Raw genomic sequence first — 26,547 nt, 5'->3', positions numbered from 1 at the left:
ATTTTATAATAATCATATTGTACAATGTACAATGTATAGTGTACAAGTTTAGACGACATTTTCCCGAACCCAATGATTTGCTTAAATAAATATCAAATAAAATAATATATTAACTATTACAGATATTAACAAAACATAAGAACAATAAATATATGTGTGTAAATATTGCAGTATATTGTATAAGAAGGTTAATTACTCTCCATGTGCTCCAATGTACGGAAAATGTCGTCTCCTAAGATAGATAGATAAATACCCAATATGACGTCACTCTCTCGCCTCTATAATCAATGACGTCATATTGGGTATTTATCTATCTATCTTAGGAAGCGACATTTTCCGNAACTAACTAACAAACTAACTAACAAACTAACTAACAAACTAACTAACAAACTAACTAACAAACTAACTAACAAACTAACTAACAAACTAACTAACAAACTAACTAACAAACTAACTAACAAACTAACTAACAAACTAACTAACAAACTAACTAACAAACTAACTAACAAACTAACTAACAAACTAACTAACAAACTAACTAACAAACTAACTAACAAACTAACTAACAAACTAACTAACAAACTAACTAACAAACTAACTAACAAACTAACTAACAAACTAACTAACAAACTAACTAACAAACTAACTAACAAACTAACTAACAAACTAACTAACAAACTAACTAACAAACTAACTAACAAACTAACTAACAAACTAACTAACAAACTAACTAACAAACTAACTAACAAACTAACTAACAAACTAACTAACAAACTAACTAACAAACTAACTAACAAACTAACTAACAAACTAACTAACAAACTAACTAACAAACTAACTAACAAACTAACTAACAAACTAACTAACAAACTAACTAACAAACTAACTAACAAACTAACTAACAAACTAACTAACAAACTAACTAACAAACTAACTAACAAACTAACTAACAAACTAACTAACAAACTAACTAACAAACTAACTAACAAACTAACTAACAAACTAACTAACAAACTAACTAACAAACTAACTAACAAACTAACTAACAAACTAACTAACAAACTAACTAACAAACTAACTAACAAACTAACTAACAAACTAACTAACAAACTAACTAACAAACTAACTAACAAACTAACTAACAAACTAACTAACAAACTAACTAACAAACTAACTAACAAACTAACTAACAAACTAACTAACAAACTAACTAACAAACTAACTAACAAACTAACTAACAAACTAACTAACAAACTAACTAACAAACTAACTAACAAACTAACTAACAAACTAACTAACAAACTAACTAATCAACTAACTAACAAACTAACTAATCAACTAATTAAAAAACTAACTAATCAACTAACTAACAAACTTACTAACTAACTAACTAACAAACTTACTAACTAACCAACTAGCTAACCAACTAACAAATTTACAACATAACAAACTAACTCAGTATCTGACTACAACTAACTAGCTAACAAGCTAACAAACAAAGTAATAAAACTAACAAACTAACAAACTAACAAACTTACAAACTAAACTGTCTAAATAACCAACTACCCTACAGTAAAACTAACTTACTAACCTAACTATCTAATCTTTTAACTAACTAACTAAACTAACTAACTAAATTACTGACCATGGAACTAACTAATTGCCATCTAACTTACTATCTAACTAACGAACTAAATATCTAGCCATTAACCTGCTATACATATTCAACTATTCGCACCAATAAATGCAAATGACGTAATTTTTCAGAAAACCCACTTATCAAAATGTCTGAGATTAAACTAGAGAGTGAAGAAATGGACAAAAAATATCCTCATTTATTTTATAAAGTTCAAAGTTTAGATTTTCAGATCCTGAATAATTTGATATCAACTTGATAAAGTTCTTTTCACCAATTATTAGACAGCACCCTCGACTAAGCTGTTGGTACGCTCGGCAGTACAGAGTTACAGAGATTTATTTAATCAGTTTGAAGCCTGAAAAAAGCAGTAATATATGATCAGACGGAGGGGGGGGGATTCACAATGTTTTGAGAAAGTCTAAAGTATGGGTTTATCAGTAAAACAGTGGAATAGAAAGACGACATTTCATAAATCTTATGTCTACTTGATGTTGTTATTAAGTAAATTAATCAGTTGTTTTATCCTGCTAAACTGATTACACTAGTTCAAAAACTGATTAAAGATTAAGATTCAATGTTTTAATTGACTGATTACAATCGTATAAAAACTGATTACAGATTAAAATTGTTGGTTTATTTGACTGATTTTGCAATAGTTAAATATCTGATTTCAGAGTAAGATTTCTGGTTTATTGGACTGATTACAATAGTTCCAAATCTGATTTTATTGTAAGATTTGCGTAAATTGGCAGATTTACATGGGTTCAAAAACTGATTACAGATTAAGATTAATTTTTTATTTAACTGATTACAGTAGTTCAAAAATTATTACAAATTAAGATTACTGGTCTATTTGTCTGATTACAATAGTTCAAAATCTCATTACAGATTTAGATTACTGGTTTATTTGAGTGATTACAATAGTTCAAAAATGAGTACAGAATAAAATTCAATATTGTGATTACTAGATTCATTTTAATAACAGAGAGCTAAGCAACTGATTACGCATATTGACCGGTGCGGCGGGTCGGCGGTAAAGTTATGAGATGCACCTGGAGGATTGGGTTGAGGAGCACGCTCTATATTCTCCGCATACAAGATCTGAGTTCCGAGTTCAGTCTCGTCTCAGGGTTCAATAAAGAACTGTGCAGTGTGTATGTGTGCCCGGATACTATTTAGTTTGTGAAAACTTGACACATATTCTTTATTTTATTATTTATTCTAAATTTACAGTACTATATACATAATCTATATTCCTTCTGTAGATTTTTAATTTTAACGATATTTTTTATTTAGATACATTTAAAACAGGATATAAAATTATGCTTGGTAATAATTTTCCTGGAAATGCTTAGAAATATTTTGACTTTGGTTAAATTGTTTACAAGAGAGAGTTTTCGTCACAAACTCAGATTTTATAATCCCTTTATCTTTACAACCAAATATCGTAGACCTGTGATATTTCAAACTATGAATTTTATCAGATCAAAAGATAAGTTTGAAATATCAAAGGTTTTCACCATTAGGTTGCAAGAATAAAGTGATTAGAAAATTTGAGTTTGGGGCAAAAATTTAATTCCTATGATTTTTTTTAACAACTTTAAAGTGCTTTTGAATGTTTGTAGAATTGGCTCCCTGAATGAAAAACAGATATATTTACCCCTAAACTAGAATTCAAGCGTTTAAAGCTTTCTTTCTATCGGAGTTAGACAATTTTGGAGAAGTCAAATAGTATAATTTTTTAATCACACCTTTCTTTCCCTACTTTACAATATTTCCCTATTTTACAATATTTCCCTATTTTACAATATTTCCCTACTTTACAATATTTCTTTCCCTACTTTACAATATTTTCCTACTTTACAATATTTCCCTACTTTACAATATTTCTTTCTCTACTCTACAATATTTCTTTCCCTACTCTACAATATTTCCCAACTCTACAATATTTCCCTACTTAACAATATTTCTTACCCTACTCATACAATCTTTCTTTCCCTACTCTACAATGTTTCTTTCCCTACTGTACAATCTTTCTTTCCCTACTTTACAATCTTTCCCTACTCTACAATCTTTCTTTCCCTACTTTACAATCTTTCCCTACTCTACAATCTTTCTTTTCCTACTCTACAATCTTTCTTTCCCTACTCTACAATCTTTCTTTCCCTACTTTACAATCTTTCCATACTCTACAATGTTGCTATCCCTACTCTACAATGTTGCTATCCCTACTCTACAATGTTGCTATCCCTACTCTCCTATCTTTCTTTTCCTACTTTACAATGTTTCTTTCCCTACTCTACAATATTTCTTTCCCTACTCTCTAATCTTTCCCTACTCTACAATCTTTCTTTCCCTACTCTCTAATCTTTCCCTGCTCTACAATCTTTCCCTACTCTAAATCTTTCTTTCCCTGCTCTACAATATTTCTTTCCATACTCTATAATCTTTCGTTCCCTACTTTACAATGTTTCTTTCCCTACTCTACAATCTTTCCCTACTCTACAATATTTCTTTCCCTACTCTCTAATCTTTCCCTACTCTACAATATTTCTTTCCATACTCTATAATATTTCGTTCCCTACTTTACAATGTTTCTTTCCCTACTTTACAATCTTTCCATACTCTACAATGTTGCTATCCCTACTCTACAATTATTTCGTTCCCTACTTTACAATGTTTCTTTCCCTACTCTACAATCTTTCTTTCCCTACTCTCTAATCTTTCCCTACTCTACAATATTTCTTTCCCTACTCTACAATCTTTCGTTCCCTGCTCTACAATCTTTCCCTACTCTACAATCTTGCTTTCTCTACTCTACAATCTTTCCCTACTCTACAATATTTCTTTCCCTACACTACCATCTTTCTTTTCCAACTCTATAATCTCTCTCCATCTAAATGTATATATACTTTGCTTGTCTTTCTGTACGTTTGTATCCGAACGGCTGATCCGATCGTGCCCAAAATTTGTGAGGGACCTCACATGACCCCGGAGAAGCTGGGAACTTTAATCTTAATCCGAATATCCACTGTGGAAATTTTTAATTTTAGTCCTTAATCCACTCTTTTTCTCTCTCTTTAGATATCTATTATCCGAACATTGTTTTCTCCAATGAGAGTGCAGGAATATAGTTCGTAAATTGTATTGACCAATGACAGCCTTGAAAATAAATTCTATCCCATGAGAGAAATCCGCAAGTGCTAACAAATTAAGAATTTGTTGTCGGCCATTTTGTAAATTAATCGGTGAAGAAAAATATTTAATAATACGTTTAAGATTCTTTTTTAACCAATTTAACTATTGATCTGAATATCTAATCTCGAGACAAACATAATCTTGAGATTATGTTAGTCTTGAGATTACCAAAAAGGAAGGATAAGCATTAATCCTGATATCCGCCATTCTAAAGTTCCCAGCTCAGAGCTGAAAACTTTAGAATGGCGGATATCGGGATTAATGCTTAATCCACTCTTTTTCTTGATCTCAAGATTAAATATTGGTTGTTCTCCTCTCATTTTTAATCTCCAGATTAATTATCCGATCAGGATTAAGGATATCCCATTCTAAAGTTTTCAGCTCTGGATGCTTAAAATTACAAAAGTTCGTGTTCAAAAGATTTTTATTTTTGTAAAATTTTGAAAATGCGCGAAAAATATTACCATATCCAAGAACTTTTTTGTTATTGTTTTAAATTGTACACAGAGAAGATGCTTATAGATAGAGCCCCAATTAAAATTTGAAATAGAGGATTGGCGCAAAGCGCTCAAAATCCTAGTACTCCATAATCTCTCTCTGCCTACTTTGTCATTTCCTGAAAACTAAATTTTTTTATTAGATCTTTATTAGTGGGAAATGTTTCCTGGAATTCTTATTTATTTCAGATGAGTTAATAAAACAATACTGAGAACTGTCACTATGTTAAAACTGGAAAGACTCCAATTCCCCGGGATTAAAGGATGGATTGGAGAAGTTTTTATCATTTTATATATTCTCCGGAACTGCGGAGCAGGGATTGGAATTTCCAGTAACTGCTCCAGGTCACTGGGAATGCAGGACGGACGAATACTAGATTCTCAGCTCAGCTCCTCAAGCTCATACGAGCCTAACCTGACCGGAGCAAGCAACGCGCGTCTTCACACAGAGCGCGGCGGTGGTGCTTGGTGTCCTAGAACCCTGATAGATAACTCTAAAGAAGAACAGGAGTATCTTGAAATAGATCTAGGAGACGATTACCTTATCAGGGAAACATCATTTTAAAGATTTTAAGATTACGAAATTTATTCTTAGATTATTAAAACCAAACTTAAATTATTTTGAACTGACAAAAAGCTGACGTTGATGAAGTATACAGGACTAGGCTTGCAACAGGGCATCTTTTGTTCAAAAACTGTTTAGTTTTGACATTTAGCTAACTTGTTATTCTTTCGTAGATTTATCTTATTGTACATCAAGAACTAGAAAACAACAATTGAAAAGCAAATCTGAATTCACTGAGAAACTTATGTTATCATTATGTTATCATGTTATCCGCTATTGTTTAAAATTCGGTGATGGTGATGGACCAAACCTCTGTAGAGTAAAAAAGTAGATGTTAGTTCCACATTTATTGAAAATATATTTCGGTCTGGTTTGACCCTCGTCAGTTCTTGAGATTGTTTCTTCACAAAGTGTCTGTTCTAGCTTTAGTTTTTGTTAATTTCAATAATACCACCCCCCCCCCAAAAAAAAAATGATGAAGTTTATTGATGATTCAGTGGAATTGTAACTCAGGGTAGATTTGCGAATGGTCTAGGCCAGGAGTTTGCTGAGTACTATACCCTGGAGTACTGGAGGAGTCCGAACCCGTCCTTCACAACCTACACGGAGGAGAACGGTGTGAGCGTGATCGAGGGGAATAAAAACACCTTCCAGCCTGTACAATACAACCTTTCAAAGGTTATTGTTGCGTCTAAACTAAGGTCAGTTCTTAATCAATCAATAGTACTTAATCAACAAAAACAGAGATCTAATAACCCCCAGTAAGCTATTTGAACCCTGTTAAGAAAACTCAACCCCGAGTTTATTTAACAAATTCAAATCTAGTTCCAGAGTGCAAAACTATCAGAGTTGAATATTAATGGAGACGAATGACAGTTTTATTAAGTTTTTGTTTATATCATTAAGATTTGTTTAACACATGTAAAGTATGAATGAAAAAATATGTTTTATAATCTAAACTCTAACAGTGTAGTTAAACATTGATATAAATTTCTTTCTCAGTTACTCCTCGTCTCTTTTCATTCTTTTATCTTATCTATCTTGTAATTTTCTTTGTCTCTAGTTTCTTTTAAACTCTAATCTAATCTCCTCAACTCTTCATAGAAACGTTAATCTATTTAAATCTTTAAAATCAAATCCTTCTTAACTCTATACTTCTGAACTCTGCTCCTCAAATCTCTAATCTTAGCAAATTTTTTTCTCCTAAACTCGAATCTACTAAACCAAAATGTTCTGAAATCTCCTAATCGCTAATTTTCTTAACTTTAATTCTCTGAACTCAAATCTCCTGTCCTCTAATCTCAAAAACTCTCATCTTCTGAACTCTAATTTTCATAGACTCTAATGTCCAAACCTATAATCTCCTGAATTCTTATCTTCTAAACTCTAATCTCATAAACTCTAATCTCCTGAACTCTAATCTCCTGAACTCTTATCTCCTAAACTCTAATCTCCTAAACTCTAATCTCATGAACTCTAATCTATTTACTCTAAACTCCTTAATTCTAATCTCTTAAACTCTAATCTCCTGAATTTTAATCCACTGAACTATAATCTTCTAATCTCTAATCTCATGAACTCTAGTCTTCTGAACTATAATCTACTGAACTATAATCTTCTGAACTCAAATCTACTGAACTCTAATCTACTGAACTCTAATCTTCTGAACTCTAATCTTCTGAACTTTATGAATAAACTAATTATTTTTTGCAAAAGTTAAATGTGCAACCCATTCTAGCAAAACATTTTGCAGTGAAGTACCCAACTAGAACATATTTAAAACTAAAATGAATTTGTTTACAGGGAGATTAAAAAATGTTTATGAATATACAACTCTCAAATTTATTATGAAACCATAGATCTACAGGGTTCCTATAAAAAACTTTTTTTTAAAGGGACAGGATACTTTTTTTTGTGAACATCTTGTTGGATAAACTTGATTTCTCAACAATCCTTCATAAAGTTGTAGTTATCAATGAAAGAAAATAAACTGGTGATGGGTGTTTAGGGGAAGGGTGATGGAATGAGGGATGCTAAGGAAGGATGGGAGGAGTTAGGGGGGAAGGGTGATGGAAGGATTGGTGTTGAGGAAGGATGGTAAGAGGAGGGGTGTTGTGAATAACTGGTGTTAAGAGGGGTATGTGAGAAGGATAAAAAGTGAAGGGGGGAGCATGGAGGAAAGGGAGGAGGAATGGATTGGAAGAAAAGAAAAGAGAGGTGTGAGCAGGAAGAAAAGGGAAGTGGTGGGTTTCTTTTTCTTATGTTAATTATTATTTTTACAAGGCAACACGTTAATCATTTCCAAAAATAGATGAACTATAGAGTTTTAGATAAGTAATTTCATAATTTTAGTTTATATTAATTTCTAATATTGTTTTAGAATAGTTCCGTTTAGTCTGAACCCAAGAACTGTCTGTTTACGGGTAGAACTCAAGGGTTGTCCTTATCCAGGTATAAATAATAAACAAGATCAACCATATCTAGCCTTTTATTTTACAAGTAAATTAAATTTTGAATAACAAATTGAATTCAGTTAATTAAACTAAATGTGTAATATGTAGAAGATATTTTCTAATCTCCAGATCTTAATCTTATCTTTTCGCAAATTTAACCTGAGCTCAATCCTAACTACTAGATTTTAAAAATTAAATTACTTAGCTCCGATCTGGGCTTTCTCCCCCTTCTCCTACTCCTACTCCTACTCCTACTCTTACTCCTACTTCTACTCCTAATCCTAATCCTACTCCTACTCCTACAAATACTCCTACTCCTACTCCTACTCCTACGTCGTTGTATTCCTTTGTGTCAAAGTTCGGTTTCATTTCCTTCTACTCCTTCTCCCCCCACCCTCCCACCTCTCCTTCAACTAATTTCTTAAAAGGAAAAATTCCTGAAGCCTCGATAAATTCAACCCTTTTAAGTCAGTGAATTGAAGCATGCTCTTTCAAATCAGGTTTGCCCTGACAAATATTTAAAAATAGTTTCTGTTACATTTCAAAAGTTTGCAGTCACTGTCAAGTCATGAAATTTTAAAATATGGTGGACTAGAATTTTTTCTTTTTTTATCTGCGTTCATCACATTTCATCCATGAAATTATATAATTTTCACAATTCAGGAAACTTCTTTTCTTTGCTGAAGGATGAAGCTAGGGATGTAAATGAGAACGGATATTATCTAGCTGAGAGTGCGGGGGAGGATGAGGATTGGAACGAATCTACTTACCTCGCTATTGCGATAGGAAATATATTTTACCATGTTTTACTAGTTAGAAACAATATACAACTATAGAATAGGAAGATGACTGTTAAACTCAAATTATGACTTATAATAGTTCCATGAAAATGAGACACAGGAAAAAGGTAGTGTATACAAGTGATGTAATAGGTAACTATTTGGGTTTTAACAACAACAAATGCATTTACTTCTTGATATAATTTCATCTTGCTATTTCATAGTTTTCTAGTTCTTACTGTAGTTAAAATGGTAAGCACATTTTATCCAATTAAAGTTATTTTGAAAACTTTTGTAAAATAATAGAAGATATATTTTGATTGAAGGAATCCTCTGCAGTGTTGTATTTGCTTCAGCTGCTGCCATTGTTCTAGTAGTTTATAGGTAGGAGGGAGGGAGGTATATAATATATAATATTATATTCTAGTAGTTTATAGGTAGGAGGGAGGGAGTATATAATATATAATATTATATTCTAGTCGTTTATAGGTAGGAGGGAGGGAGGTATATAATATATAATATTATATTCTAGCAGTTTATAGGTAGGAGGGAGGGAGGGAGTTATATAATATATAATATTATATTCTAGTAGTTTATAGGTAGGAGGGAGGGAGTGAGGTATATAATATATAATATTATATTCTAGTAGTTTATAGGTAGGAGGGAGTGAGGTATATAATATATAATATTATATTCAGAAAGTTAGTGTGACCTTGAAATTAATCGGAACCCCTTAATTCTATCTACAGTCAGAAAAAAAGTACATTTTTTATGTCTTAAAACACGTTGAGGACAATTTCTATGATAGTCATGACAGCTTGCACTTGAATCTATCTTAAAATTCTAAAAATGTTTAAATTTTATATTAAAAAACAGCAAAGATATAAGTTTTTCTCAATAAATTTGAAACTGAAAAAGCATGCAAACATCTTTTTATGAAAATAAATGGAAACAAATATATAATAAAATACGATATCATATGTCCCAACCAAAATATGGAGAAAAAAAACCCAATAACAGGTCATATTTTATTTAAAGAACTAACGTACATAAATAAGTCGAAATTTCTTGAAATGTGTCTCGTCGAAATTATTCAAGTTGACATATTAGTAAAAATAGTCTGAGGTTCGGAGCTAAAAACTTTAGAATTGAATACCGTTCGCTTAATCTGAATATCCACTGTGGACACTTTCACCGCTGAATCCAATATTTTCCCTCTTTTTGGATACCCCCACTGGATTCCGACCCAAATTACTAATTTCCCGGCTTCTCATTGGCTGTTGGGATTCTGAAATCTGCATACACCATTTTGATTGGTTGAATTTTAGCAACTTTCCAGAACACAAACTAAAGATTAAAATGATCTGAAGATTAACAAAAGGTTAAGCATTTAACTCGATATCCACAATTCTATAGTTTTCAGCTCGGTTTGGAATAAAATTTTACCATGCAGAATACCTGCAGCTTATGAATTAAAAAAAGTCATTAGTTTTACTGAACAATTTTTATTTATTTAGGAATAATTTACACAAGAAAACATCAAGTTTATCAAAATACAATTTCTTCTCTGAAGAGAGTGATTCAAGTTTAAAGAACCAAACCCTTCAAGATTCTATGAGTACAGTGGATCCGTCCTTAAACGGTTCATCATATAATCCAAACTATTCCTTCCAGGACGCATTCATCAGACATTCTAGTTTACCAAACTCAGGGAGAATACAACACTCAGGAAAAGTAGAAATTAGAACCCTGAGCAGGGTCCCGGAACCAGGACAAGGTTGGGGTGCTTTAGGTACAGATTTAGGAAGATTCTCTACTCCATCACGGGAACCTTACCCTGCGGGACGGAAAGAAAAGAATCAGTATTACAGGTTTCATTTTCACATTTTAGTTTTGATCTCAGTCATGTATACATATGTGTTTGATATGAAGATGTTTGACAAGATAACTATGTGTCAGATTGTCGGAGATAATCGGATTTAATCGAATCTTTCTACAGTTCAGGATATTTAACTTAATTTATACGGAGTCGGAATGTTATCTTTGTAAATTTTTCAGGCGGGACATTCTAGCTCTGCCCAGGAGTAATATCAGGGGGGAAGGAGGAGGAGGAGTCACTAATGCTAGATCAGGGTCTCCTGTTCTCATCAGTCTTAAATCCAGTTCATCCGGACAATCAATTCGGAGACAAACCTCTCCAGTCAGAATCAATCAAAGAGCAAATTCTCCAAATCATTCATGCTCCGGGCATATTTCATTCCAGCCAGTCAAGAACCAACCTACGCACAGTATTACAAATTCCAATCTGCGTTCTTGTACTCCAGGTCCATCCAACTACAGACGTTGTTCTCCTGCTCAGGAGAGAAAACCTCTTCCACCGAGAAACAAGAAACCTTCTCCTGTGTTCTCAGGTTAGTTTTACACCAGGAGAACTAATTTAAAACCACGTCAAGCTGACGCATAAACCACAATATTTAGCATATTCAGAACTGCATATTCTTAAACCATCTGGAATTGGTCCCAGCCAGGGTCAGGTTTTAGTAATTATAATTCTTATTTCTAACAAATTCAAAATATGTGAAACACTGGCATTGATTGAAAGTTAAAAATGCAAATAAAAAAATCCTAAACATGTGTTGAAAGAATTCGAAGTACTTAGTTCAATTTTAGTTTAAAACAACAAAACTTAGTCTTTTCGATCATTGAAAATTAAAGCAACTGAGGAAATATTAGTTTAACAATGATTAAATAAAATATTTTTAGATGTGATTCGTAATATGCCGGAGAGAGAAATCCTTCCTAATAGCTCGGAGAGAAATAACCTCCGTAATAACTCCGAGAGAGATAATTTCCGAAATAGCTCCGAGAGAAGTGACCTCCATAATATCTCCGAAAAATATAATCTTCATAATTACTCTGATAGAGGAAGGATGCGCAATACTCCTGCCAGTGATATTAATCGCCCTATCCAGAAGAGTGAAGTGCTCTGTACGATCCCTAATAGCGATGTGCTCCTTGCTACCCATGAGAGAGGACGGAGAAGAAGTTTCTCCAGTAGCAGTGCTGGATCCTGCAGTCTTAGATTATAATCAAGTATATTATCATTATTTTTTTATTATAATCAATATTTATATGCATATCTTTCTATTTATTCTGACAGATTTAAAAAACAAAAAATATACAAGTTCTCTATCCGTTTATTCGTTTAGTTATACAGAGAGATAATGGGATAAAATTTCAAGATTTTGCTTAAACTTTAACTAGATAATGTATACTTTAAAACATAAAAGTCTTGAACTATATAGATACGAAGAAATTGAGTTTTTGCCATGAACTCTGGTTTTCTAATTCTTATATATTAGCAAATCAATGTGGTGAGACCCTAGATATTTCAAACTATGGATTCTGTTAGATTTCAGGTTGCAAAGATTAGGAATTAGAAAATTTAAGTTTGTTGCAAAGATTTTCTTTATTATAAAAGGAACTGAACACTTGTCTCAAACTCAAATATTCTAGTTCTTATATCTTAGCAACATGATGTCGTTTTAAGTTACTTAAGATAATTTCCAAAGAGAAACTTCCCAAGTGACTGATTCTTCAATTTTCCCAAATGATTTTTTACAATTTTTTATCAAATTTCCCAACAGTCCATTTAGTCTTAATTAAAAAGCTTACTGCGCAAAATAGTGTTAAAAGCTCAACATTTCCCTGTATGTAACAGTACAGCTCCTTGTACAATGTATATATCCCACATGGATTCTGCTATCCTATATTTGATCCATAAAACGCGCTGGGTTAACAAGGCGGGCTGGTACGAGTAAACGTTTATGTATAGTTCGATTACACTAGACCGGTAAATCCTTGCACCGGTTCAGATCATGCAACAATTGGACTCATCATTTCCCGTTGATGCATGTTTAGACCGATGATTTAAAATGTTTTTGGAGAAAAAAAAATATTTTGAACAATATACTTTTAAAACCTTTTACTACCTTTTTACCAAGGTAACAGACCTATGATTCTCCCATCAGATGGACGTTCAGTCAAGTTACTTTACGTTCCTTGCGAGAATTAAGTAAAATAACAACTCGACGAACTTTTAGTGAAAAAATTTCACGCATTTTCTTTACAAAAGAAGATGAAATCGTGTACAAATACTTTTTCAGGAAAGTAAAAATTTTACTTAACCACGGGTTCCCGGGAACCCTCATGGTGATGTAAAATATCCTTAACTTCCCTTTAAAGTAGTTGTAAATAATTATCATCCTATCCCTATCCAGCTTGAGGAATGGTGTGGGGGGGGGGGTCAACATTTCTGAAAATCGTCATTTGTTTTTCCTTTGCGAGACGATGATTAATTTATAGTAAACCTTGTGCTGAGTAGGAAAAAAACTGAACAATGAATATGATTGTGATTGTATCAAACTCACCTCTTAACTCAAATCAAACAAGTTTTGTCCATTATAAAATTAGAAACAATTTCCATAACATGATAAGGTTGACGAGGGAAGGAAGGCCAACCGCAACAATTCCTCGTCCGAGCCACATTCTTCTAATTTTCTCGTCCGAGCCACCTCGAAATCCTCGTCCTTTCAATATTGCTTTTTTTTTAGTGTCTAATACTTGCAGATAAAACTATTTTTCAAGAATCAAGCCACATTAGTGCATAATTCAAATATCAAATTTTTGTAAATCGAAAAAAAAAGTTTCAATTGAGTTAAAGATTTCAAGTTTAATGTCTTTAAAATGTTCACCTTTTTTTACGCGCATTTTCAGATATTCCTTGTGTAGAATGCCGCAAATAATTCCAAGTTTACAGAGCTTCAATCTTTTTTGTTAACTAAAGTGAAAACCATAGAATTTTTCCGGGTGGTTCCATGTGGAAAATTAAAGGCAGAGGTATGCCGAATAATTTGCTATTTATTTTATATCATGAAGGTTAGCCATTACGGAGGCAGAAGAGATTTAAGTTTTTCCTAAATAAAGTTTGACATCATTCTCATGGGTTTGAAGATTTCAACATGATATAATCATTGCAATACTTTAGTCCATCCATATTTTATGCCATAACGACAACGTGGCCAGATTTTTAAAAAATAGTATAATCTTCAAGAATTGAAAACTTTGTAACACAAACTAATCGAAGGACGAGGATTCCGAGGTGGCTCGGACGAGAAAATGGGGAGAATGTGGCTCGGAAGAATAATTGTTGTGGCCTTCCTCCCCTCGGTTGACCATGAAGTATGTTTAGTAAAGGTAGGGGATAAGGGTGGGGTTTGTACAATTTACTCTGACGTATTTAAACTAGCCCGACCTTCCTTCCCTGCCAATGAAAGTTCCGATCTTTGTTTACAATCTTTGTTATTGTTTTGATAAAACTAGTTTTTAGTAGTCCTAGTTAGTCCCAGTCAAATGTATACATAAGCCTTATACCCCCGTCCTTGCATGCAGTTCTAATAATACTAAAAATATTTTTTCACTAAATTTGTCATATATAGTTTTTGTCAAATAACGGCATGAACGGAATTGAGTCTTTGTCACAGACTCTGATTTTCTAATTCCAATATCTTTGCATCATCAGGTTGCAAAGATATTGGGATTATATTAAGTTTGTGGCAAAGACTCAATTCCATTGGCCGGGGCCAAATAACTTAATAGCTATTTGCCCCAATGTAAGACCACTGTCAAAACACATGCCGATGTTCATATTTTTCCTTAAAAAGTGTACGCTCAAAAGAATATCAATTTCTGCTTTTGTAAACAATCTAAATTATCAAGTAATATGGAACCAAGCTCATATTAATCAGAATATTCAAGAAATTGATTATACTTATTCAAATACGATAAATGGGATCATTAATTTTCCGACAAATACTAAAAAACTAAAGTTGATAGAAATTTATAAAATTAAGTAGACTGATTAAGACGACATTCTAAAATTTTGTCTACATAAAGAATTCCAAATTTAACTTTTTTATTTGAGCAGTCTAGAGGAATTACTTACATTGAATTATTATACAAAATAATAAAAACTTCATACCATGCAAGGTTGTAATGCAAGGAAAGTTATTTCAGAGTTGTACGCATCTTTTGTAATGCAGTGTACTGTCTATGGGCGGTAATATAAACACAAGACGGATGTTACAGCCTGACATGGTATCCATCTTTCACATAAAAAATCAATGAAATATTCTGGTCATAGGAAACTATTACGTAAATTATCAAAATTATCAAAATTAAATGCTTTTATCCTCCTCGGATACTAAAGGAGCACTGATGCATCTTTTCTTGTTTACAAATTCCACCCAGAGAGAACTGGTTTCAATATGTACGCAGAGCATACGCGACAGCAATTAACTTTCCTTGCATTACAACCTTGATACCATGTAGCCAAACATTACAATAAACATAAATAAACATTCATAAAAATTACTCGTTCAAGATAAATCAAATATTTACACTAGTTAAGTAAACATAAGACCGAAAAGAATCCTTTGTGGTTATATGTACAAATAAATGACTGGGCTTACAACAAAGAAGGAGACTTCAAAGACGACTGTGCGGAGTTTATTTAGACTTTTTTCTACAGTCAGACTTTTTTTTAAATTAAAACGACCTTTAACCTTCAAAACGTCATTCCTAAGGAATTTTAGGTCGTCAATAAAGTCTCATCCTTTATGGCTAAACCTTTTATAGTCTCAACGCGTGGTAAACAAATAAAAAACAAGATAGTTTAAAATTATGCAGGTGTATTATGTAGTATTAGCATGAATACGATTTAGCATGCCGGAAAAAAATTGATAATGGCGAAAAATAAATATTTTCCAATTAAATTGAATGTTATTTATTTCTATGGTATTGCCAGACTGTATGTTTCCCTGGCTCTCTAATCTTGGCAGATGTAGAATTCTCGTGTAAATGTCCAATACATAATACGGACCCTGAGAACAGGTTCCTGCTGACTCAAACCCATCTCAGCCCACTCATATAAATACTACAGGGCAATATATACTCTTCTCTACTCTAATCTTGTGTATTACAGAACCATCCTTATCATTAAAAACCAGAATAAGAAATACTAATCTACCTAATCTATTTTGATAAATGTAAGCCATAGTTTGGTTTTCAACCCTGAATACTTCTAGGTTTAGTGTGTGTATAGGTAAGTATAGGTAGGTTGGCAGTCTGGAGATTGCAGGAAGGAGAGTGGATCCCAAAACCCAGGATGGTTTCAGACTCAGATTCAAGCAGTGTTTCTCCAACCCAGATAGAATCCCTATATGAGCAAGATTTCCAGCAATTAAGAGATGAGTGTTTGAAGAAAAACGTTCTATTTGAAGATCCAGAGTTCCTTCCCAGAGATGAGTTTCTCAGGGAGCGATCTAAGCAGCACGGACGGGATATTGTCTGGCTCCGTCCTTCAGCCATTTCTAGACCAGATATTCCAATCTTAGTCTCCAACAAGAATGAAGGGTTTAATATTAAGCTAGGGTTGGACAGCTGGTTTGTCCCTGCATTTAGTGCTATAGCTGATAGTGATGCTTTGCTCCGTCACGTGATTCCTCCAGATCAAGGATTCTCCGAGAGAGAAAACTATGCAGGAATATTTCATTTCAGATTCTGGTTTGGTCGCTGGATAGAGATCGTGATCGATGATCTTTTACCTACCAGGAAGGGAGAATTGATCTACATGAGGTCCACCAGTCCTGTAGAGTACTGGCCGGCCCTACTGGAGAAGGCCTATGCTAAAGCTAAAGGAACCTATGAGCTGCTGAACAATTGGCTTCCTATTGATGCGTGTATAGAGCTGACCGGAGGGTGTCCAGAGAGGGTCAAACATATTTCATCCTTACTCCAGGGAGACAAACGACAGGTTGACCGGTTATTCTTTGATATTCTGCGATGCAACCAGAACGGAAATATTCCAATTGTGAGTTTTAGTGTGAGAACTTCAGAGAATCAACAGGAGCAGGATCAGGCTCGTGAGCTAGGATTAGAACCCAGATATGTTTATAGAATTACTCAGGTAGCAGATCTGGGACAAGGACGTCAGATTGTGAGAGTTAAAAACTGCTCTGGGTGCACGGATCCACAGTGGATTGGATCCTGGTCTCCGGAGGACACAAACTGGGCAAATGTTCCGGACTCCACCCGCAGGGAACTGGACGGAGAAGCATTCCACGATGGAGGATTCTGGATTGGGTTTCAGGATTTTCTCAAATACTTCGACACCATTGACTTCTGCCACGTGAACAAAAGCGAGGATAGAGAGGTCGTCTTTAACGGAAGATGGGAGGTCGGACTAAACGCTGGAGGGGTCCAGAAAGGAGATTTTAAGAACTATGCCAAGAATCCGCAATGTTTTATAGAGTTAAAATCTCCAAACCTGGAGGATCCAGAGAACCTTTGCAGCGCTGTCATCAGTCTCATGCAGCGGCGCAGGCCGGGCAGTAAGGTGAAGGGGGTGAACAAGACTGGGTTCAGGGTCTACAGGGTGGACAAGGATGCGGAGGAGTTAACCAGTCAGTTCTTCTCCTACCGTAGAAACGACGGAAGACACAAAGCTGTTGCAAAAACTCCGACATGGCAGGTTTGTTTATTAAATTCAGCTTTGTTTAAGAAAAAAAAAATTGCAGCCAAAAAACTATTTTAAAATATTTTTCTTTCTCGCTATGAGTTACAGTGTTTATAAATGCTAAAAATTACAGAGTACAAGACATTAACATTTTTCAAATAATTAAGTTTAATTTAGTCTCGTTATCTAATTATAAACCTTAAGTAAAAAATTTTTGGTATTACGACATCGAAGGAGTATTTAAATAAAATAAACAATCTGTTGAAATAATAGAAATTAGAAGATACACCCTGAAAGGCTCGGTACTGAATTTATAATAACTATTTATAACAGCTGTTATTTTGGTTCGCCGTGTTATAAAGTTTTTGGACAGAAATTTTCTCTTTATCGAGAGGGTTCAAGTCTTTTTATATTTAATTTCATCCCGAGCTTTAGCGAGGGACAAAATATAATCTACAAAGGCTATATAGAGAAAATTTAAGTCTAAAAAACGTCGTGCCAAATTGTAGTGTATGTAAGTTTAGGAAAAGTTTGTGTACTTGTCTTATTTCAATGGCTATTTCTAGATCAAATAAGCTTTGAAACAAAGCAGAAGTCAAAATATAAAGTTGATTTCAATTTTATTTTCATTTCAATTTTTTTGAGAAAATCAGGGAACCAATTAAAACTTTATAGCAAACGTGCAATAATGTACAGCTAATTTAACATTATAGCACGATGATTACTTTAAACCACGTTCATTTTGAAATTCACGATGAAGTGAGGAAGAATGATAAAGTAAACAATAGTTTCATAAAATTTAAAACAAGATATTCCAGGATGGAAGAGAAACGAATATTCGGGTGAGGCTTCCAGTCGGAAAATATTGTATAATTCCATCAACCTTTCTCACAGACCAGGAGGGAGATTTCATTCTCAGGGTTCATATTGAACACTTCGGGACGGAGCAAGAGGATAGCTCCGACTCCGATACAATCATTAACAATACGGAGACTAGAGCACTAATAGAACGGGTGGCAACCCCTGCCTTTAGCGAGCGGTCGACCAGAACAGAGTTAATGTACGGCGGCAGGCCGGAGGGAAGAGCCACGCCTATTTACGGGAGTACATCAGGGCGTGGTACACGGTTGTACGGAACAAGACCAGGACGAACAACTCCATTATATGGTTCAACCCTGCAGTTGGAAAACTCGTCATATATTAATTAATCAAGAGTATTCTTTCTTGATTAGAATTAGAATCAGGATTCGACCTATGTTTAATGTTTAATGAGAAAAGTCAGGTTGAGAACGAATAGATAGACAGACAGGGATGAGGGAGGTGCTTTTGGGCACAACAAAACTATTCGTAGCTAGTTCAACTATTTCTCCTTTAATTATTTTTTAAAGTTGAACAAACAGGTTAATATTAAGTTGTGTACATATACCACTAATAGCTAAAAGCCAATTGTGAATACTAGTCTAAAACTTAACGTTAAGATCAAATAAGAAATACGTTCTGTGATACTAACCATAACCATTGATAACAATTTATAACTATTTATTAATAAACTTTAACGAGAAATATATTTTTTTTTCAAAGTGCACCAATTTTGATTTTTTGATTGGTTTATATTTAGTTTTGAACCTTTCTTTTTTAAGCGTGACTTTTTTATTTTTTTTTAAACGGTTGTAACAGACCCAGTTTGTTTAATAAAGGTATAACCCAGTTTGTTTAATAAAGGTATACAATTCACACACTGAAAACTATATGAGATACGTTTTCGCCAAGTCCTTCTAGTACTTCCGTATAAATTAAACTTCTTCATTGGGGTAAAATCGAGTTTAAACCAAGACTCCCAAGAGTTGTATGGAATGCTAATAAGAACATAAACGTTGTATCATGGGGTTACATAAAACATTTAGCATTTAGAAAAAAATGATCTGATTTCAACCTGGATTGAAAGTGATTTGACAATAAAATTTTGTTCACAATTTTAATGAAAAGAGACAATTTTATGGTGTTAATGTCGTTTTTTTTAGTTTTTTTTTTGAGTAAATGACAATTTAATGCATTAACATTGGTCAATGAAATTTTGTTTTAACAATAAATAAAATTTGCTCTGCGGATAAGGAACTCTTGCTCTCCGAAAAAGGATTTTACAAAAGTCTAAAAGAATTGAAATATTGAATTTGAATAGACACAATGGAAATCCTTTTATTCCTTTCACTTCTCAATTAAAGAATAGAATAGATTCTATTAGGGACGCACTCAGAAGTCAGAACCAACAACCAATGCCGCACCGAATTTTTCAGGATTTGTTTATTTTGCGCAATAAGAGCCAATCACGTACAGTACTACAGGGTTGTCCACAAAGAATAACACTTTAATGACGACCTTAAACTCATTAAATATCTTGAGATTGTTTTTGATCTTTCTCCCAGAATAAAGTTTCCAGTGGTCTATCTTATGATTTGACAAAGAAAGATACAGCGGCATGGAACCAATAATGTTTTGATAATGACAGACAGATTCCGTACAGTTGTCTCTGAAGTCTCATCCTTTGTGGATAACCCTGTATGTATAGTAAAATGTACATGTCGGGAAATTCCTGGAAACCCTTTAACAATAAGACATTTCTTAAAGCTTTTGTAAGCATTGTAAACCTAGGTGTGGCCAAATTCTCAATTTGGACACAGATTTCAGGATTTTGACAAAGTTGTTTTCTACTACATGTAATCTGGAGAAATATTTCCAACTTTTCCGAAATTCATAAATAAGTTTTAAGCAAGCATTTATTTTGTCGATCTGAAGCTAGGTTTAATCTGGGTTTAGAACTTCTACAGGTTTACTAGATGGGAAAGGTTACAGGGAACCAAAAATATAAGTATAACAACCAGGCGTGTAGTTAGGAATTTGTCCAGAGGGGCAATTAATTTTCTTTCTTTCCAGGGGGTGGGGGCTCAGCACCCGTTGGGCCCGAAAACCCCCTGCAAGCAATGTGGGGGCTGAGCCCCCATACCCCCCCTGTATACACCTCTGATAACGACTAAATAAAATGCGTGCAGTCGTCTCTAAAATCCTTGTTCATCGAAGGATTCTTTTCAACTTCAAAAATTACCTTAATAAGATCCAAAAATTGATGCCCATACAATGTTAGTATTTTCTTATTATTTAAACCATATGAATAGAAGTTTTTTTTATAATCGTATACCGGGCCACAAACATCTATAAATGAGGCATCAGATCTATAGATTTTGATATTTTTAAGTCTTAACTGTAATCTCATCTTTGTAAGAAACTCTGAAAGAAATCCTGTGATCTCGCCAGGAATAAAATGGGAAAATCTTGATATTCTAACTAAAGAAAGTATATTGAGAACTGTATATCAAGCTAGATCACACATGGTCTTCTCCAGTCAAGGCAAAACAATCAAGTTTCTCTAAATAACTTTATTATGATACAGAGATAATAATGGTTTGAATCTAAAATATTCTTCTAGACGAGTATTATATACTGTTTCTGAATCTCTGGTGATATAATCTACATTTTACATATTTTATCTAGAAGTTAAACTGAGATTTCTTGAACAGGAGAGATTATTGTTTCCTTGAGGAGCTCTGAGTTGAGTCCCTGAGATTCTGTTGGGTCGGGTTCAGACCGAGGGATAATATCAACGACAGTTTCTGTTGGAGTAGAATCAGCCCGAACTTCAATCTGGGTATTCTGAGCTGATGCAACCCGTCTCAGGATTCCGATAGCGTGGGTTAGGTTACTCTGAACCCTATCCGGAGACACGGCGGTGTTATTCTCCGTGATTTCAATATTCTGGAGGGAGAGAGACTCCATGGTTTCGTGTCTGGAACTAAGACCTGACCCTGGTACCTGGTCAGCACTAGGGATATTCACCGTCAGCATATTGTATCCTGGAGGACTTTCTCCGAGATAAAGACTTTCATAAGTCGGTGGTAGATCAACCGTTTTACCAGCCTGACCGCCGGCATTTGGAGGACGGTACATGACCATAATACTAACCATACCACCGGTTCTAGGATCAGGAGCTGAGGCAGTACTCATGACGTGCCCCCCCTGAAGCCGTTCCGTGACCGGTGGACTACCGCCACGGCTGTGGTCTTGTCGACTTTCAGCCAGCATATCCAGGGGGGTGCGGAAACTGATTCGATTCCATTGAAGGAGGAACACTGTTGCAAGCATGAGAACAGTAACTATTGCAATCCAAATTGCGACAAGAACAGTGATGGTTCCTACAGACCAAGGTGTTTCTCTACCAAGCCTGCAACCCCATTCGTCCTTGTTGACGAGAAACCCACAGTTCTGGTGTCCATCGCACATCATCTTCTGCCATATACAGTGGTTCCTCTCTGCATGAACTCCGCCATCTGAGTTTGGGCAAACCATCTCCGAGTCCTCACAAGACCCAGTGGTATCTGCATGTCTCCAGGCGGTAAATATGATGGTGAAACCGTGCCGGTCGGATTTTCTCAAGGAGGGGAAGGAGTCTGAGAGGGTTTTGTTATGCTCCACTGAAACATCAACTAGGATTCTCTTCGTCTCACAACTGTGCCCGCTCCTGTCCTCGACACAGTATCCAATAATATTCTTCTCAACCCCAGAGAGTCGGAGATGATGATCTCGCTCCACATCCCATTGTCCACAGAGAGGTTTCCGAACCATTGATTGCTCCGACCTGATATCTATGAAGTCCGGACACTCGTGATCTCTCCATTGTTCAGGTTCCTCTCCCCTGAGATCTAGGTGCTCCACCACAGCTGTAACTCCGTCCATATCCGTCCCTGCAACCACCTCCAGGCTACAGTTATACTCCTCATACCTATACAATATTATTTCTTTATGATATTTTCATTTAAAAGTGTGTAATCATACAGATTGTATCATGTTCATTAATCAGTTATTAAAACTCAAAGGATTAAATTAAAAAGTTTTTTTTTTATAAAATATGACGATATGCGATGTAAAAAGTGGTTAGAAAAATGTATACATTAAGTGAAACATCTTTCCTAAACAAACGGAAATTTGTTTAAACTTGTTTTGATAAATGAAATTGGAAACATTCATGATTTAAGTCGTCCTATAAGCTTGTCAAGGGTGGGCGCGTAGCTCCCTAAATTCCTTGTTTAATATTTGTACCTGTAGTAGTTCTGACCGGTAAGACGGAGAATTAACCCACTTCCTGGTCCTGCAGTTAGAATGACTCTCTGTCGTTCCCCAGACTCACACCGACTCTTCCACTGCAAATAAACAAACAGTTAAAAACAGAAAACTTTAGAAATTGAGTCTTTGTCACAAACTCTGATTTTCAATCCCACGAGTCCTGATTTTCTAAGTCTATATCTTTACAACCCAATGTCGCAGTTCTAAGTTCTTATATATTGGATCAAAAGGTTACATCATCAGATTACAAAGCTTTTTTTCCCGCCTACTGTTTTTGCTAAAATATTGAGACAAAAAACTGAGAAGAAATAATGATGTAGACTTTTTCAATTTTTACAGCAGTAATCTGTTAACAACAGTTAGAAACAAAGTTTTACTCAATTTCTATTTTCCAAAAATACTTTCACAAAGTCATTAAAAAGTAATTTTTAGCTAAAATATAAAAACTTATATAAAATTGTGTACAGAAAATACATAGAATCGTCTGGATCTATTACTATACGTTTTAAAGATAATAAAGTTGTCGTCGCATATATCAATCAGACAAAGATGAAGAAGACTTTCGATTTAAACTTTAATTTATATAAGCTTTTAAACAGCATGGACACATAAACATGGAAACAAAAGAAACTGTAGATTTTAAAATTTTCTTTTTGATTACTTGTAAACTTGTAATTCGAAAAAAGCTTGTAAACAATCCAAACTTAAATAAAAAATCGTCTACATTGTATTGATATAATCGCCGACCATTATAAAAAGAACTTATCACTTGTGTAAATCTTATTGTGTAAATCTTATTGTGTAAATCTTATTGTGTAAATCTTATTGTGTAAATCTTATTGTGTAAATCTTATTGTGTAAATCTGTACTTTTATGTCAAATATTTTTGGTAAAGGTTTTTTAAATGTTCCACAATGCACTATAGGGGGCTAAACCACATCCAAACTTTAAAGTTTTATTATTTCTTTAAAGGGAGTGTTCGCTAAAAATAAAAGAGGGTATGCTTAATGCGATAAAAAAGCGCTTTTGATCGCTACTAATCTTACTTCTATCTGTTGCGTCTATAAGGAGAAAATTGTTAAAAACGACTCACAAATTCGGAAAGATGCAACATTCAACTTGGATCGTTAACAAATCAATTTAATTCCAAACAAATCATTCAGATATTACAAACAGTAGTCATCGATTATTTTTCGACGCATTCGTATAAAGTTAATATTTCATAATATTTTTGATTTTTTTAAAAATAATTTCCGTTGGCGCTGGATTCTCGAACATTCCTGGAAAATATTAAAATGTCGTCTTCATTATCAAAAATCCTCGAAACAGGAATAAATGTTTTCAAAAGTAACTCTCAGATCATGAAAAATACAAATTATTATGAAATAGCAACTGTATACGAATGCGTCGAAAAATAATCGATGACTATTGTTTGTAATATCTGAATGATTTGTTTGGAATTAAATTGATTTGTTTACGATCCTAGTTGAATGTTGCATCTTTCTGAATTTGTATGGACAATACGTTCTTCGGTATGAGTCGTTTTTAACAATTTTCTCCTTATAGACGCAACAGATAGAAGTAAGATTAGTAGCGATCAAAAGCGCTTTTTTATCGCATTAAGCCTATACCCCCTTCCATTTTTCGCGAACACTCCCTTTAAACAGAAGTTATAAAACCCTAGAAGCCTGTATCCAACTTCAGGAATATACTTTGTGATAAATATTTTACTAAAACATAATGCAGAGATGCTACACCGACCCTCATCCATTCCTTTCCGTCCATACATTTTATTTTGCGCAAATATCCGCAAAGAGAATTTGAATAAGAATATACAGGGTTATCCACAAAGGATGAGACTTCAGAGACGATTGTACGGAATTTATACTGCCTGTTTCCTTATATTCATGATTCCCTGCAACTGTTTACTTGTTTCTTCCTTTGCCAGATCATTATATAAACCATTAAACTACTATATTTAAAGGCGAATACTTAATTTAACTTTGGAATTGTCACATTTTCAGAGTTTTTGGTCGTTTTTACAGTCTCATCCCTTGTGGGTAACCCTGTATGTTCAATAAACCCAATAAAAGGAATAAAAGAGAGAAANCTGTACATGAACCGTGTTCTGGCTCACCCTGTACATGAACCGTGTTCTGGCTCACCCTGTACATGAACCGTGTTCTGGCTCACCCTGTACATGAACCGTGTTCTGGCTCACCCTGTACATGAACCGTGTTCTGGCTCACCCTGTACATGAACCGTGTTCTGGCTCACCCTGTACATGAACCGTGTTCTGGCTCACCCTGTACATGAACCGTGTTCTGGCTCACCCTGTACATGAACCGTGTTCTGGCTCACCCTGTACATGAACCGTGTTCTGGCTCACCCTGTACATGAACCGTGTTCTGGCTCACCCTGTACATGAACCGTGTTCTGGCTCACCCTGTACATGAACCGTGTTCTGGCTCACCCTGTACATGAACCGTGTTCTGGCTCACCCTGTACATGAACCGTGTTCTGGCTCACCCTGTACATGAACCGCTGAGAATAGTTTCATTTCCTCTCTCCATTCACTCACTGAGAGTGGAACTCCACCAAGTTCCGACATTTTACAAATGAATTTTTTGAAAGTCAGTAAAAAGTCTGAGGGGAAGGCGGATATTAAAGGAGGTTTCAGGAACAAGGAAAAGGTGGTCTCTAGGATGAAACATATTTATGGATCGATTGGTACTACAATGAGACCCACGACACTGTGGAATATGAAGACTATAATTAAACAATCTTCTGTGTAATTAATGTCGGTATAGAAAAGAAATAGTTTTACCAGTTTCTCGAAAATCAACTTATCAAGTGTAATGGTATTCTGCACGAATCCTTTGTTTCATTAATATTTCGCGGACTATTTAAAATCATAACTGGAGTCAAACATTAGTCTTCTTATTCTATAGTTTTCTAGACCCTCTGTACCTAAACTTCTATTTCTATGGGGGAAAAACATTTGACAGAAAACCGGTATGTTATCGATATCTTCCTGTGTAATGTGCAGGGTATCGTAGAATGCCTGAGAGAACCAAGGCCTTTTTTGTTAGGTCCGTCGAGAATGTTTAATGTTAAATAATTCTCTTCTAAAAACTGGAACAATTCATCCCATATTTTCTAATCGAATGGTAAGGAAACTTTAAATTTGGTCTGACATTCAGTATTGTTTAATTCTTCAGAAGAAGGATAAGAAAAAGTTGAGAAAAAGGAAAGAATTCAAAATAAGGAAATAATTCAAAATAAGAAAAGGAAATAGTTTATAATAAGGAATTATTTTAAAATAAGGAGTGAATTCAGATTTAAAGAGTTGAGAATACAGTATAGGTAGAGTTTAGAATAGTGTAGGTAGAGTTGAGAATACAGTATAGGTAGAGTCATGGTAGAGTTGAGAATACAGTATAGGTAGAGTCATGGTAGAGTTGAGAATACAGTATAGGTAGAGTTTAGAATAGTGTATATAGAGTTGAGAATACAGTATAGGTAGAGTCATGGTAGAGTTGAGAATACAGTATAGGTAGAGTTTAGAATAGTGTAGGTAGAGTTCAGAATACAGTATAGGTAGAGTCATGGTAGAGTTGAGAATACAGTATAGGTAGAGTTTAGAATAGTGTATATAGAGTTGAGAAT

At 34.3% G+C, this 26,547-nt stretch overlaps 3 protein-coding genes across 3 annotated transcripts in view; 2 read left to right on the top strand and 1 right to left on the bottom strand.

Annotated features, from left to right (window-relative positions):
• Nucleotides 1-5,490: 5,490 nt before the first annotated feature.
• On the top strand, nt 5,491-12,303 carry LOC111698918 (uncharacterized). Its single transcript, XM_023469393.1, has 8 exons — nt 5,491-5,883; nt 6,397-6,600; nt 8,280-8,350; nt 9,016-9,138; nt 9,458-9,515; nt 10,649-11,002; nt 11,190-11,542; nt 11,895-12,303. Exons 1-8 carry the CDS (start codon nt 5,558-5,560, stop codon nt 12,218-12,220), a joined length of 1,815 nt encoding a protein of 604 aa, XP_023325161.1. The 5' UTR covers nt 5,491-5,557; the 3' UTR covers nt 12,221-12,303.
• Nucleotides 12,304-16,303: 4,000 nt separating this feature from the next.
• Nucleotides 16,304-19,291, top strand: LOC111698916 (calpain-B). Its single transcript, XM_023469391.1, has 2 exons — nt 16,304-17,721; nt 18,525-19,291. Exons 1-2 carry the CDS (start codon nt 16,357-16,359, stop codon nt 18,912-18,914), a joined length of 1,755 nt encoding a protein of 584 aa, XP_023325159.1. The 5' UTR covers nt 16,304-16,356; the 3' UTR covers nt 18,915-19,291.
• Nucleotides 19,292-21,117: 1,826 nt separating this feature from the next.
• The window catches only part of LOC111698910 (uncharacterized), a 7,547-nt gene continuing 2,117 nt past the window's right edge, over nt 21,118-26,547 (bottom strand). Inside the window, exons 2-3 of the mRNA XM_023469381.1 lie at nt 22,855-22,955; nt 21,118-22,537 (exon numbers count right to left, since the gene is read on the bottom strand). Coding sequence (XP_023325149.1) covers nt 21,256-22,537; nt 22,855-22,955 — 1,383 coding nt within the window. The 3' untranslated portion in view covers nt 21,118-21,255. The remainder of the gene's footprint in view (nt 22,538-22,854; nt 22,956-26,547) is intronic.

The sequence above is a fragment of the Eurytemora carolleeae genome, unplaced genomic scaffold (assembly GCF_000591075.1).
Source record: "Eurytemora carolleeae unplaced genomic scaffold, Eaff_2.0 scaffold41, whole genome shotgun sequence".
NCBI classification, from domain to species: Eukaryota; Metazoa; Arthropoda; class Copepoda; order Calanoida; family Temoridae; genus Eurytemora; species Eurytemora carolleeae.
The sequence above is the reverse complement of the archived record's forward strand: the minus strand, read 5'-3'. Positions and strand labels throughout refer to the sequence as shown.